Raw genomic sequence first — 15866 nt, forward strand, 5'->3', positions numbered from 1 at the left:
TACAAAGGGAGAAGAGAGAATGTCATAGTCTCGCTAACAGAAGTTACCATATGTCTTAGAAATACCTTAAAAGATGTATTGTCTACATTTTTTCTCATTCTTTTGTCTTCACTTCCCTGAAGCACAGTATATAATCAATAAATACTTGCTAAATGAATTGATTCATTAGCTAGGGGTTGAAGTATGACTTGGAGGTATAGAAAGTAGCAAAAGGAGGGACAGTAGTAATAAGGTGGATGAGGGGAGACAGTACAAAGTAACCTCAGGAATCTAAAATTTATACTGGTAGAAAGGGTGAGTGAAGATTTTTGGAACACTTAAAGGTTTGTAAGCCATCAAAGTAGAGTGCTTGTGGAGGATCTAGGTCTTGGTATGATCTCAAGAATCCAGGCAAAGATAAAGTGACTTAGAGACCAAATTTTGACACTGATAAAGTTGGGATACAGTAAATATGAAATATATTGAGTGGGAAAAGATTTACATATGAAGCTATAGAGTATCGAAGCTAATTACTCAGTCATTTCAGGTGATCTGGAGGTCTCATAGAATTGTCAAATCTAGATAGGGTGTTTTCCAAGATAAAGAGGATCACTTTTATGGTCTACATTCATGGTGAGATGGAGAAAGTACATTGGAGGAGGTACTCATCTCTCTCCCTACCACCTCGCCCTCCCCAGATCCCAGATGATGGATGGACAGCTCCTTTAGGAAAAATAGCAGTCAAAAGTCTAGAAAGTAAAAAAAAAAAAGTCTAGAAAGTTCTGAGGTCTGGCAACAATAACCTTCCCTGACACACAACTTCACAAGCAGAAGTAAATGGGGGATCCCAGAACAATCCCACTCATCTATCCCACAAATATGTCTGTAATCTGATTACTTTTTTACCATCCTCATGCTAATGTTCTGGTGCTGTCCACAGTCGGCTCTTCTCTGGATTATTATTACAGTAGCCTCCTAAGTGTTGTCTTGCTTATACCCTGCCCTTCATTAAGTCTAATCCATCTTAATAGATATAACCCAGAGATACCCTTTTATATTTATGTCAGATCATATTTCTCCTCTTCAAACCCCTCCCAAGGCTTCTGTATTGTTTTTCGAGGAAAATCCAAAATCCTCTGGGACCCAACCCTCTGCTTCTCTCGGACTGGATTTTCTATCAATCTCTGGCCTCATCTCTGGGAATTGGCTTCACTGATCTTCCTTAAGGGCTTTACACTTGTTCCAATCACAGGACCTTGACACTTGCTGTTTCCTCTTCTTCCAACTGTTTCCATAGATCTCTCCCTTGCTTCCTTCACAGTTCTACTCAAATATCAACTACTCAGGGATACCTTTCCCGACCACCCTATGTAAAACAAGGGTTCCCCCATGCCCGTGTTCCCAACATACCCTGTTCTCCTCACTTTGCTTTATTCTTCTCTATAACACTTCTTGCTATCTGACATCTTATAAACTTGCTTGTATACTTGTTTATTGTCTATCTTCCTGCCTTCAGTGAGGGCAGGGCTTTTGTTTGTTTTGTTTACTGCCATTTTGCTAGCACTAGAGCAGTGCCTGCCAGATAGTATATACTTAGTAAATACATTGAGAGGTTTCAGAAATGAATAATAGATCTCATTCTTCAAGGTCAGATATTAATTATTCCGAGAAAAAAAATCCATTAAGTCATTATGAGTTATGAATACCTCGGTGTCATTTATGTCTAATTACAGCTCTGAAGACTTGAGGGAATGGGGACAGGTGGGAATCAGGACGCCTAGCATCCAGGAATTGCCCTTAATGTACTTCATCTCTAAGGCTCTTGTTGCTGTTGCTTAGATTTCATCAGCTGTAAAATGATGTTGTTAGACTAGATTGGAGGTTTTTAGTGTAGGATCTAGGGATTGGATTACTCCACAATGAGCTTTAGGGGATATGTGTATCTTCTACAAATTTTTGTATGAAAAATTTCAAGGCCATGTAAACGTGTACTTTTTTTTTTCCCAGACGAGAGAAAGTTCTGTGACCCTGAAATAGAGTAGAAGTCCTTGAAGTCTCTTTTAGTCTTAACTTTCTATGATTCTAAGTTTTGACAGAGGATGACAGGAAACAGCCTGATGCTGCTCTACACAGCTAGAAGGCAGTCTTAGTCCTGCCGCATCCTGAACAAGTCACTCCTCTTCTCTCACTTTGTTTTGTGTGACTTGTCAGATGAAGGTTTGGGACTAAATGATACAAAGTAATACCTTTTGATTGTAATGCGATACAAACAGAGCCAATCAAAACAGAGGAACAAACAACAAACAAACAAACAAAACCTGTAGTCAGCTTGGGAATTTCAGACTGGTCCTTGCTGGGCCTTCAGGAGTCAGACTGGTAGACCTGCTAATGTTCTAAAAGTAGTTTGAGAGGTAAGAAAAGGGAAGATCATGAGGTGGTTCCTGCATAAGACTCTAGCTGAGGGACTCAGTGACCTCCTCAGAGACAGAAGATTAATTCTTACAGATGACTGGGAATAGAGAAGAAAAACTTCCCCATTGCCCCTAAAGGGATTTGGAGTCTGATTCCTTAATGTATAACCTCGCAAAAGCTGAAATAAATTATGGAAAATATCTCCTTACGGTGTTGAACAATTTTATTTTGAAGGGTTAAATGAGTGTGTGTAGTCTAATGCTCCCTCGTTATTCAACTTTTCTCATTAGAATTCAGATAACATTGTGTTATTGAGGAAATGAATTTGTCACAACATGCATAATTTTGATTTGTTTCATTCTCTGAGCTCTCTCCCCCTGCCCTCCAAGCCCTTGCTAGTGCCTGTTATTTCTTTCTTTATAAATGGGTCCTGGTTGCTCTGGAAAAGAAATTTATGACTAGGGTCTAAGAATACACATAGCACTTAGAGGGAGTTGTCTGAAGCCTCTCCTTTCCCAGATAAAGGGCAGTAGGGGACAACAGTGTGGAACGTGGAAGGTTGATCCCGTAATCCCCTGATTCTTTCATTCAGCACCCACTGCACGCCAAGCCCTACGCTGAACACTTAAAGTCAAATGAGACACACTCCCTGTTCTGCTCTCTCACAGCCACAACAAAACCTAGCGGGATGCCCTCGCCCAGGGAAATGCACTGGAATCTACTCTGCGTGCAGCGTTTTGCTCCTCCCTCCCTGGAAGTGGGGAGGCCTGATTGCATGATGACAAGGAGGGTGTCTTTGGCCGGTAGACAAGTTGTCTCCATTCCTCCTGCGCCGCAGTGGGACTGAATAGGGTATTTTTTCCGGGCCTGGCCCCAAACTGGGCTGTGCCTCGAGGGCCCATTAGGCTGCAGGTCACAGCAGCTGGAGCCCAGGCGCCCAGAGCCAGTCACGCGTCTGTGCCGCCCGCTCCGCGGGGCACAATGGAGTCATTGACTATTTATTTACTCCGTACAACAAGGCTGCTGTTGACTTAATTACGGGAGCCTCCCTGCCACCCCCTGGATCTTTAAATGACTAACAGACTCTCCATTGCCACTAACCAATCTCCCCTTAACCTCTGTGAGTCCTGAGTCTCCCCAACCTGGGCGAGCGCAGTAGGCAGGCAGGAGGCACGGACTCCGAGGTGGGGTCCAAGAAGCTAGAGCCTGGTGGTTTTGCTTGGGAGCCACGTCGGGATTGGCAGGACCCCTTCGGCGGAAGCCAGAGCTACCCCAGGGCATGGAGGGTGGCGATGCTGAGCCAGGCTCGGGCGAGCGCTTAACTGCAAGGGGGTTGTAAGGAAAGCAGCAACCGAAGGACAGACTCTGGTCTCCAGCCAAGAGGTGTCAGTCTCTGGGGAGGCAGAGCGTCTCTATTCCAGGCCTTCCAAATTGCAGATTTCAGCGCCGCGGGGCATCAGGGCTGCGGGAGCCCCCGCGGAGCCGCAGGACCTCCCCGGCCCCTTCCTCCTGCAGCCCTTGGCCAAGCGTTCCCAGGCTCCGGCACCGGCCTGCTCCCCGCTCAGCCTCTCTTAGACCTTTTCTCGAATCGCCGCTCGCCAACTTCCTCCCGGGGCAACTTGCTAAGTCTCTGCTCTAGTTAATATTGCAGGGCCGAGGATAAAACAGCGATGGTATTGAATAGATGTTGACTTATCCGACCCAGAGGAGCAGAAATCAGAGATTGTTTGCAGAAGCTAATCGTTTCTGCGGAGAAGCAGGGGAAGCCTGGAGGGCTCGCCACCAGAGGCTCCTCCCTGACGCCGAGCCGGGGGCAGGCTCCCGGGGCTAGGTGCCCCCCTCCCCACCTCGGGACCCCAAAAGAAGTCCTCCCGGGAATTTAGACCTGGCCGCCGGGCCAGGCTCCTTTCTGGAGCCTCTAAGTCTGAGACCTCAGGCTCGGCGCCCACCAGGTCTCAAACCCAACTCCCCTCTGCAGTTTGCTTGGGTTGCTAGTTCAAGGACCCGGGCGGGGCGCGAAGGCGTTGGTCATTAAGGCGCGGGACAGGCACGGGGACTTCTCGCCCACATCCCCCCGCCCCGCCCCCCATCCTCCGGAGGAGTCTCTTTCTGCTTTCAGGACCGAGGCGAGGCAGGGTGCGCGGGTTCCAGGGGTCTAAGGGAGGAGGGGGGTGGGGGGCTACAGGCAGGGCGAGGGGAGAGAGCACTGGTACCCAAAAGCTGTCGGTGGGGGTAGGTAGCAGGTCGAAACCTTCACCCGCAAACCTCAAAGGGAACTGACAGTAGTTGGACTAAAAGGGCCACTTTGGAGATCCCGGCAGCGCAGAAGTTTCGTTGCTATGGTTTCGTGGAGGTATAAAAGCCACCCCCACCCCCCCACCCCCCCACCCCCCCCCCCCCCAGGACCAAACGTGCTCGGGCTCCTTCTATGTGTTGTGCCCACCCAGGGGCGGCGAATTCCTCGGGGCTGCGGAGGGGGGGATGGGGGGGTTGGCATCCCTCGCGGGCCGAACCTCTCCCTCCCGGCCCCTCCACCCCAGCGCGGGCGGGGCTGCGCCGCGGAGAGGAAGGCCCGGCGGGGGGTTCCCAAGGGCCCAGGCTGGAGGCCCTTTCGCTCCGGCGGCGCAGGGGCGAGCGCTGCGCCCTGGTGGCCGCCGCCGCCGCGAGCGCGCAGGGGCCGCGGGGGAAAGGAGTGCGGCGCCTTTAAAGCGGGAGGCGAGGAACCCCCGCCAGGAGGCGTGTCCGTGCCCGCCGCCGCCGCCGCCGCCGCCCCGCGGTCTCCGTCTCCGCCGCCGTCACTCGCGCTGGGCGCCCGCGGCTGCGCTCCTCCGCCCGGAGCCGCCGCCTGGCCGCCGCGCGCCTCCGGCCGCTCCTCCCCGGGCCACCCCTCCCCCCCGCCTCCCGCCTCCCGCGCCCGCCGCCGAGGTAAGGACCCCCCCCCCCCCCGGCGGGCTGGGCTCGGGCTGCTCCCCGCAGGTGTGTCCCCGGAGGGCCCGGGGGCGGGGGGGCGGGCTTCCCGCGCGCGGAGCGGAGGCAGGCGCACGGCCGCGCGGGGCAGCTCCGCGGGACCGCTCCCCGCCAGGGGCTCCCGTGCAGGGCAGCCGGCTCGGCAGGGGCTGCGGGCGCTCGCCTCCTCCACGCACAGGCATCGAGCGAGCGGACGCGTCTGCAAGTGGCCTCGGCTCCGGGGACCCACGCGAGGCGGAGAGGGACGACGGCGAGGGCCCGCGGATCTGCTGGATGCAGCCCCCCCCCCCCCCCCCCAGCTCACCCTGCTCCTTAGTTCTGTGCTCCAGTGCAGACCCTCATTTTAAACCAGTGTTGAGAGCGTCTAGGACGAACTCGGGAGGGTCCCATTAGGGGAGTGGGGTCACCAGGGCGCCTCGTGAGCCTTGGGAACTTTTCACGCCTCTCTCGGCCCCTGATGCTTTTCCGCTCAAGGAGTTCTTGACTGAACACCACGACCTAGCTGAGCCTCCCTAGATAACGATCTCCGGGAATAGGGGACGTTAGAAAACTTACTACTACTCTTCTTGTGGTGACACACAGATCCCCTTCTAGCATTTCTTCATCTTCACGCTGTAAGTATTCTGTGATCAGGCATTACCTGATGGATCAGTGACTATTTTTATTTCAGAAGAGATGATGGATTCATTTGAATATTAGCTTGTTAGTTACTGGGAGACAGGTAATAATATTTCAATTTCGATTTGCCTAACTTTTTTTTTTTATAGAAACCACTCCCAGTATCCATCAAGACATCTCTCAGTGGCCTTAGAAGCTCATTAAGCAAGCAAGCAAACAAACTAACAAAATGAAACACACAGAAGGAAGGGGATTCAGAAATAAGTGATGCCTGGAAGTGTTAACCTGTTTGTTTTCTTCCATCAAAACCCAAAGAGGATTGCACAGATTACAATTTTTTTTTTTTAAAGAAGAAGAAGGAAAAAAAAAAAAAAAAGATTCCATGACATGTAAAGCTTTTCCAATTCAGTGTCGTAATTAAGATACACTTCTTTTTCGGCATCTAAAAATTAATTAAAGCTCTAAATGTCATTAATCATCAGTGCAGCAGAATGTTGGTGGAACAGCTGATATGTGTTTGGAATCACAAGGGATTGCACAGCATAGCATTCATAGTTAGGAAGAGTGAAGTGCAAGTATGCAACAGTGTGGTTTTAACTGATATGGGCTCTGAGTTTATTCCCTGGCACCTCTAATGCCTTGGATGAACAGCCTGTTTATTTTAGTTTAGCTTCCATACAACAGGCCACATGCATGGAAGGATAGGTCAGGTGTTGCTGTAAGATGAGGTTTCTCAAATGTCACATAACAGCAGGACTTTAGTGACAAGTCAAGTGGAATCCTCAGAAAGAATTCTATGTGAAAAAAAAATTAAATGTAGATATGGCATGGGAAAAGCCTTTGAAACACCTTTGAAATTCAGGTTGTCCTGGGATATGTATTTGCTGTTTCTTGCAAAAGGTATAGGCATTGTCTTTTTAAACGTGATGCTGTAAGGATTATTACACATTTGTACATGCCCCAGCAGGTGGCAGCTAACTAGAATAAGATTCATTTTCACTGGGAGAATAGAAAACTAAAATTGCTTCTCAAGTAATAGTGCCCAAGAATAAGAGGTCATTAGTGTCAGTAAATATAAAAACACAGTGAAAGATGAAGCTAATGGCATTTTGTTGTTGTTGGAACAAGCTTTGCATGAACACGATATGCATTTTATTCTTTGCTAATTTATCAGAGGTTTGATATTTCTTCATGTCAGCCTTGTGTGTGTGTGTGTGTGTGTGTGTGTGTTTGAGGTTTACTTTTAGATACAGCTTCTGTGTGTGCACATATATGTGCATTTGCAGTTTGTCATCTCTGCTTTGACCTTGGAACCTACAGAGCTTTGGCTCCTAGAAATAAAGGTTGCCATATGGCTAAAATAGAAAAAAAGCAAATGAGACTATGCAATAAGATGTGTAAATCTCACTATTACTAAATATACGATTGCCTGACACCAAATAGTAGTTTTTTCCCCTTTGAGAAAGGAGTAAATTATAAAACTGACACAATTTTTAAAAAAAGTTCATTCTGGTCAGTGAATACTATATAATGACTTTATCAATCTTTCATATAGCCTTAGAACTATGATGTATGTTATCAGTATTAGGAAGAAACTTGCAATAACTTCAAAATTGCCTTACTCTGAGGTATCTTCTTTACCATGAAGTCATTCCATTCTATTATTGAAAGGTAGTCTTAGGATTTTTTGTTGTTTTTGTTTTTGTTTTAAGGGTTGTTGCTGCTTTTGTCCTGGGAGTGAGCAAAGTTTAATGAGAAAGAATGAAAATTAATCTGATTACCCTTGTAACAGAAAAAAAAAAAGCCGAAAGTGGGGAATTCTAAAGCAATACACTAGTTAGACATTTTAGAAATGTCTTTAGCCACTGAACATTGACAGTATGTTATTCAGTATTCTGAGTTCTTGGTGGTCTTTCAGGCATTTTTTTTTAATTCTGAGAAGCAGTAGCTTAATGCTCATGAGGGAACTCACAGTTAATGTAAATGGCTTTTGTAGTAGTATGCCCTCGAAAAATGACTATTAGCACATCCTGGGTATGCCAAGCAATCCTAGTAAGTCACACTGAAATATACACACAGCACAGTTGACAAAATAGTCCTCTTGACAATATGAGCAATGCAATAATTCAAATTCCCAGACTCTGTGTAGTAGAAATATGCACATTGTCACTTCAAATGGCACATTACCCATTCAATGTACTACTTTCAATGTACTACTCCAGAATAAATCAATCCCTGGAGCGCTGTCCGCGGTCCTGAAGAAAGGTCGTCCCCTATCTTGCAGAAGTTCAATTAGACAGGTGGACTTGCGGTCTGTGATGTTGAGGTCTTTCAGATTAGTTGATGGATGTAAATGAACCTAATTCAGCATATGTGCAAAATTGGTTCTTTGGGAACCAATTAATAGTAAGAAAAAATTATGATAGACTTTTTACCGTTTAATATATACTGAGTAAGAACTTCATGAATCTGGAAGCTTGATCTTTCACTTTTCCAACTAGACTTCCAATAAATAATCTCACAAAAGCCAAATAGTTTAGAATATTGTCTTTAGGTAGAGAAGTTACAACTGTAATGTCAAATGCCATTATGTTAACAGAATATATGAACAGGGAGTTATGGTACATTTTGTTTTCTCAGGTTTTATTAAATGCAAAACTGCAGTACTTTGATTAGTCACAACCGAACATGCTGTTTTCAGGTAGGGTATATCAATCATATCGACAGATGAAAATACTAAGAATATTCATTGTTGCTCTGGCAGTCATTATTATATCTGCTAAGATCAAAAAGAGAAAGAATAAATAAACTAAACGAGACAACAAATACATAACGTATTGGACTATACATGCCTTACAGGAGATATTTTAAACATGGACTGAAGGAGTCGCTAGATACCCTTGGTTTTAGCACAAGGTGTTCCTTTTAAAGTGCTCAAACAGTCAAATTATTTGATTGAATTGCCTGCTACACTGCAGAACTAGTCATTCATGATACTTATTTTTGACACTGCAGTTATGCCTCCATCTTTTTTAAAAAAGTCAATGCCCACTTAATGCTTTGGCAAAATGTAGTTTTATTCTCAAATCAGCCTTTTATAATACCTTAAGAAAAAATACAATGGAAAAATCTTTATGATGGGATTAAAACATTACATTGTTTTCTTGCTATCTGGAATAAATAGTACTCATATCCCTTTTTATTAAAAAATTAGATATTCTTCAAATAAGGTATAATCTTACAGTTTTTTTTTCCCATATGGTTTAACCTATACCCGGTTAGTTGGTTATGAAAAAGAGATCAATTTTAGGAAACAAGCCCAGTAATTTGCCTTTTGTGCTACTTGATGGCTTAAGATATTAATATGTAGTAATATACTTATTACTAACCATCTCAGCTTCACTTATGAATGTAAAGTAGTACGATTGGCTATTTTAATTTCTGTGGCCGGATGACAGCATATTACCTATTTCAACAGTAAAACGTATTTTCATGTTAAAAGAATACATATTTATGTACTTTTTTCCTTGAACAAATTGCACTTGGTGAAAGCCAAGACAGTCATTGCCTGAAGATTCTAAATATTCTGACCAGATCACTAGACAATAATAAGGCATTTTAAGATAAAGCTGTGATGCTCAATGTTGCCCAAGCTATGATCCCATATTCTGTCTCTGAAAGAAAAACATACTCAAAAAGCCAAAATGAGAAGAAGTTTGGGCATAAATTATTAAGCCTTTGGAGTTTGCTCTACCAACTTAAACATCATTGTCTTTTTATATATGCACAATTATTTTAGATGAGCTAAAGAAATGGGTGGGGGGAAGTATGATTCCTTCATTTTACTTCAATACTTTCCTCCTAAAAGACCACTTAAATAAATCTTTTTTTTAAATTCCGGGGTAGCAATCCACAAATGTCCACTCAAGTTTTTAAAGACTATCTTAACTTCTGCAGTTGCACTCCAATCTACATTCACTCCTGGACACAATTTGAAGAATATAAACAAGACTCCCTTTCAAACTAAACACAGGTTACATTTGCAGTACATTCCTCTGTCCTAGACCACTTCCTTTTTTTTTTTTTTTTTTAACAACTCTTAGGTTCAGCTCGTCATTTATAAAAATTCATCAGTAGATTGCACGGAGTCCACTTGCATACACACCAGTCACTCTCTTAGCCAAGACTCTTATGGAAAACAAAAAGCACTTTCCTCCACGTAGAGAAAACCCGACTTCTTCCTTGCAACTCGAGGCGGGCGATGAGATCGGTTGCATAAGAGAGATTGGGAAGCTCGCTGGCAGGGAGCCTTAACAGGCAAGCAGCTATCTCAATTTTTCTCACTTAATCTTGGCTCCACGTCAGAAGCTGTGCAGCAGTGCAGTGGAAGAGGGCCTGGCAAAACCTTTTGCGAGCAAAGCGCCTTTTGTGCTGGGACTGTGGCTCGCTCCCGACACCTCGGCGGTTTGCAAGGCTGAATTTCCTGCTGATTCCCTCCTCCTTTGCTTCCCCAGGCTCGCGCGGCCGGACATTGTGGGTGTGCGCGCTGGATTTCTCCCGGATGCTCCCCGACTAACATGGATGTCCCACCATCCCTTGCAGAGGAAGGTTGCTCCTTGGCGCAGTGAGTGAGGAACATGCAGCGATTGCTAATGGGTCTGGGAAGCGGAGACTCCTTCCTCCGCCTGTGACCATGCCGTGATCGTGCCCGCGGCCGCCGCTCCACGCATCCTCGTTGCTACCCGAGCCGGGAGCCTAACGCTAGATCGGGGAAGTGGGTGCCGCGCGTGTGGACACGGAAACACCATGAAGATTATTTCCCCGATTCTAAGTCATCCAGTCTTCAGGCGCACCATTAAACTCCTGCTGTGCTTACTGTGGATTGGATATTCCCAAGGAACCACACATGTGCTAAGATTTGGTAAGATGCCCCATCCCTGTGTGCGGCTGGATGTAAACAGGCGGGCTCGCTCCCCCGGGCGGGTGGGCTCCCCGCCTTGCGACCTGCGCCCGCTCCGCAGCCTCCCGGGGTTTCCGAGAACAACCCCCCACCCCCAAGCCCTGGGTCATTTCGTTTCCCTTTTTGTTTTTCTTTTAATTTATTTTATTTAAAAGAAAAAAAAGAAAGAAAGATAAGAAAGCAAAGCCCCGGGAGGGTGAAGTGAGTGCCAGCGTGTGGTGGTGGGCGCTGCACGCCCCGAGGCCGGGGGCGGTGGGGGCGCCGGGGGCGCAGCGGGCGGTCGCGCCCCGAGGTCGCGGCGGGAGCCTCCGGGGCCGGCGGGCGGGCGGGGGGCGCGCGGGCTCCTCGCATCCGCACCTGCGGGGCCGCGAGCTCAGCACCTGGTAAACTCCTGGGCGAGTTGGCGTCTGGGACCCGGACAGGCACCCGCGACTGAAAGGCGCTGACCCTTTGGATTTCCTTGGTGGTCAGAGAGCCTTTTTGGGTTCATTTCACCGCTTTCCAGCGCCGGGCGCCCTTATGGGGACACAGCGCTTAAAAAAAAAAAATACATTACATATATATTGTTATAAGGTTGAAAGGCGCCACTTAGCAAAAGGATAAGCTGTTTCACTCCGCTTAGCTGGAGTGAAACAGTGTCCCAAGGAGGGGTTTTTTGTTTGTTTCCAACTTGTGGGTCCTCCTCTCACAGCTTTCTTAAGGCGCCGTCCTGGTCTCATGAATGATTAGCAGTGGTGGCTGGGGCGGAGAGGACTTGAGCCTGGGGAGTCCAAGCTTGCATCTTTATTTCCCCCGCTCCATACGAGAGTGGAGCGGCAGCTCTCTGTTAAGAGGCATCTACCGCTTTCCTTAAGGAATCAGGGCCCCTTTGGAGCTTGGAGGAGAATCTCAACGTGGGATTCCGGGAAACGCAGGCTAGTCAGGTTTGCTTGGAGGACCTGAAGCGTGGGCAACCCTCAGCTGCTGGAGATGGCCAATGGGGTTCTAGTGGGAGCAGAACTAGTCAGGGAAAGTTCCCTTAAGTAGATAAGAGGGAGAGAGGAGAAAGCCAACCAGCTGAATGCTCCCACCGTGGGTGCCTCCTTTGACAGTTCAAGTGGATTTAGTCCAAAGAGTGCAAGAAACCATATAATCCTGAGCATGTGTCTTTGAGATAAAAACAGGTTCATTGTCAGTCAAATTTAAGTTGAAGTGATTGCCTGTGTCTCCTATCATGTCAACAGCACCTTCTCTCTTTCCATTTTCCCAAGTGCTTTTTTTTTTTTTTTGGAAATGATAAAATCTCTCATCTTTCTCAGGCTTTGCGGAACCAGGGTAGGAAAGCTTTTCACATATTAAAAAAAAAAAGGGGGGGGGGGGGAATCCTGCCTTCCCCTTCCCCCATTCAACATGTAAATACCTGGAGTCCAGAAAACTGGTTATCACAAAGAGAGACAACAGGTTATATCTAAATTCCCACTGTAACATTTCTTTTTTTTTTTTCTTTCTGCTTTCTTCATGCCTTTAGATGGTACTTAAGCACGTTGCTCTTAGCAACAAGCGTCCACAGGAATGCCTGTTTCTTTGGATGAGATTAAACAGGTTCCTGTATCATTGAAAATGTGTGTGTGTGTGTGTGTGTGTGTGTGTGTTCAGCTGTTCTCCTTCAAGCATGGTAAATGCTACAGTATGGTAGTTTTGCCCAATATTTTGAGTAATACAACCTACTTATTTGGAATACTGAGGTATCTTCTGAAATGTGTTTGTGAATGAGTGTGCTTTAGCGTGTTTGCTTGTGGACTGGGTGGAAAAAAAAAAAAAAGAAGAAGACTTGGAGCCGAAAAACTGCCACCAATACTCTAAAGATTTAATTATTGCTGCTCTTGTCTTGCAGCACAATATTTGCTGAATCATTAGATTGTTACATTCGCTGATCATTTCATATCTTCATATTAAAAATCTTGGCGACTATAGCAGAGTGTGTAGCAGCTTTCCAAAAGAGCTGACACACACACAAAAATATATTTTCCTAGACCAATGCTTACTAAGAATGTCCTTAAGAAATAGGAGAGTAGGCAAAGACCTTCTCACAGTGCCTTGATACCCTAGACCAACAGCTCAGTTTTTAGAGAACCTGTTATTTTCTCCATTATCTTCAAACATCTTCCACGTGGAGATCTATTTTCTCTGATTTCTTACCTGAGTTATAGGGAAGGATTGTGTGCATTGTAATCATTGGACCATTTCCCTGTTGGGCCTATTTGGTTGCAATGGTAGGTTTTTTGTTTTTTTTTGTTTGTTTGTTTTTCATGGGGGAAAACATGTTTTGAGTGGGCTGGATGGTTGGTTGAGTGTGTATAAGCCATTCTTGAGAAAGGTTAATTTCAACTTTGATTTAAAGGGCCAACCAAAACCTCATCCTAATCTCCTGTCTTGTAAGGGCAGGGTTTGGATTTGTTGCTGGAGCAGCTACCCCCGGGCAGTGGCCTGCCAGGTGTGAGTCAGAAGTGCTGCCTCTGCTGAAGAGATGGCAACCAGTCCCTTCCCCACTTCCCCCACCGACCGGGCTTGACTAGAGGCTGCCAGCCACCCAGCGACTCAGCCTTGGTGCTATGGCAACTGGGGAGCCCCGCCAGGAGGCTGCTCCAGCCCCCATTCCCGTTGGTGGTGGAAAACCGCCCTCAAGGGCTCTGTGCTGTCCTTTCCATCCCAGTCCCCGCCTTCCAAGCTGACGCCCCCCGGCCCCCCCCCCCCCCCCCGCCCCCAAGGGCCTTAACCCAACCCTGACCCTGTGTCCTCCTATCAAAGTCCGTGGATTGGGGAGCTGCCTGCACAGGATGCTGACCCTTGCCTAGTCCTTTGCGATTCTCATTTCGGCAGATCTTCCGGGTACAAAGCTCACTCACTTGTGCTGGGGCTCTCTTGCACACACTCTCTCCTGCACTCTCTCCCTCCCTCTCTCTCTTTCTCTTTTTTTCTGGTGCTCACTCTCTTGCCCTCTCTCTCTCTCTCTCTCTCTCTCTCTCTCTCTCATCTACGCAAACACCCGCAGGCAAATGCACTCTCGAGATCTAAGTCCGACGCTTTGGCACAAGGACGCCTCTCTAGTGCCCGGGAAAACTTAGGCAGCCACGCCTAGGAGCGCCTGTCTGGGCACACCCCTCCCACCCTCCCTGGCTCCCACTGTGTTTCACGCCGGGCCTGCTCCTCATTTGCTTAGCAAACGTCTCCGAGAGAAGGTGTGTGGAGCGCTGGACCTTGGGAGGCTTCCCGGAGCTTTAAGACAGCCCGGGACAGTCTGGGAAGGGGCTGATGGTCAGCCTGGAGTCAGCTCCTCAGAAGCGGGGAGGGCTCACGCCTCTCCGTGGGGTTGGGCGGTTTTGGGCCTTTGATCCTGGCTGCGCACCTCTGAGCTGGCCCACAGCACCCACCTGGTGAGAGGATATCGGTGGACAAAGTGGATGCCGGGCAGGTAGAGTCAGTTCCTCCACTCCAGGTCAGACGTTCTCAGAGCCAGCTTTTCCAGGTGCCCCAGCAGCCCCCAGCTGGCTGCAGCCCGGGCACCGAGGGTCCCTGCACCATGTAAATGAGGCACCTTTGTGTCTCTGCAGCTGTGTCCCAGCGACTGGCTGGGGAGGGCAAAGGCAGGCTCCTTCCGTTGGCGGGGGCGTGCCCCCAATACCAGTCTCCCTGCTAAACTACTGCAGCTCCCGGTGCTTGAACACTGCTTTTGTTACATTAGCCTCCCTTTCTCCCTTTTCTGTTCAGACCTCTGCTCCTGGGAAAGCGTGGAGGTAGAAAGTGGATCTGTTGGGGGCTTTCCTGGGCTAGCAGTCCGTTTTGTGGTTTGGGGGCGTTGGCATCTTCTTTGAGCAGTCACTCCTCGAGCTACCACTTGTTTCAGATCTTCGATCTTCGAGGTCAGGTGATTTTTTTCAGTCCTTAACTGAATTGGCATTTAGAACGCCAAGAGCCAAGACATCAACCCAAACTTTCCCCCAAACTCCTGGGCAGCTTCTCCAAGCTAGTCCAGTTGGAGGAGCTGAGCATGTGATGTAGGCCACTTCTTTCCCTCAGTTGTTTCGACCTAGCTTTTCTTTTAAGCTGGCCAGTAAAAGGGCTTTCTTTAAAGGCTTCACAGGCGAGGTCTTCCCCCCAGATGCACTCAGCCCTCCTGGCTGCTGCACACTGACCACCACTCTATGGCGCAGCACGTAGCCACCTCCCAGCACACCTGCGGAAGGTGAAGATGGCTAGCTCAGGGACAGCTCAGATAATAAAACCCACAATGTGAGAAGGAGTGGAAAGAGTTCCTATGGAAATCCCCCTATTTGCTGGGCATCCTATGGGCTCCCAGATATAATAATTAGTAGCAGATGTACTACAACATCAAGGAGAGCGAGTGAATTGACTGAGCTTAGAAGCTGTCACTCTCTACAGGTTCTTTGAAAGAGATTTTTCTTCTTTTGGGAGGTGAGGTGGGCGGGAGGGAGGAGTGGCCTTACATCTGGAAGCAGGAATACTGGCTCTTCAGAGGCGGGGAAGGGGGAGTAATAGCGGCTACTGTTTGAAACAGATAAAGCCCGAACACCTGCTCAGCTGAGCTCTGGAAAGCAGGGGAGGGAAATCTTTCCAAGAATTGCCAACACAACGGCCACTAAAAAATTCTGTTTTTCACATAAGTTCTCACTTATTCTTAAAGCTTCAAAGACTAACTCTGATGTGATCCATCAACAGAGGCACACTCATTTCAGAAAATGACTTTGAAAAATGTTCTTTTCGTCCTCTAGAAATAGCAGCCCTTCTCCACCCAGACACATGGAACTCAACATATTTTCAGGCTTTATGAGGTTGTCTTTCAGAAGTGAACAGGGGTTTATATGTCGGTAGACATTTCTTTAGACAGACACCTTCCGCTCTTTAGTTTAATTCAAGTGATTATTGCAGTGTG

General features: G+C 47.4%; 1 protein-coding gene across 6 annotated transcripts in view; it reads left to right on the forward strand.

Moving 5' to 3' along the window:
• The first annotated feature begins 5165 nt into the window (after positions 1-5165).
• GRIK2 (glutamate ionotropic receptor kainate type subunit 2) overlaps positions 5166-15866 on the forward strand; it is a 641615-nt gene continuing 630914 nt past the window's right edge. For 2 of the 6 annotated variants that reach the window (XM_072738083.1, XM_072738081.1), the window contains exons 1-2: positions 5166-5316; positions 10491-10897. In XM_072738083.1, coding sequence (XP_072594184.1) covers positions 10783-10897 — 115 coding nt within the window. In that variant the 5' untranslated portion in view covers positions 5166-5316; positions 10491-10782. Of the gene's footprint in view, positions 5317-5396; positions 5973-9996; positions 10898-15866 lie in introns of those variants that run through there. The other 4 variants (XR_011997276.1, XM_072738082.1, XM_072738084.1 and 1 more) reach the window with 3 other exon arrangements.

The sequence above is a fragment of the Vulpes vulpes genome, chromosome 1, assembly GCF_048418805.1.
Source record: "Vulpes vulpes isolate BD-2025 chromosome 1, VulVul3, whole genome shotgun sequence".
Classification (NCBI taxonomy): domain Eukaryota; kingdom Metazoa; phylum Chordata; class Mammalia; order Carnivora; family Canidae; genus Vulpes; species Vulpes vulpes.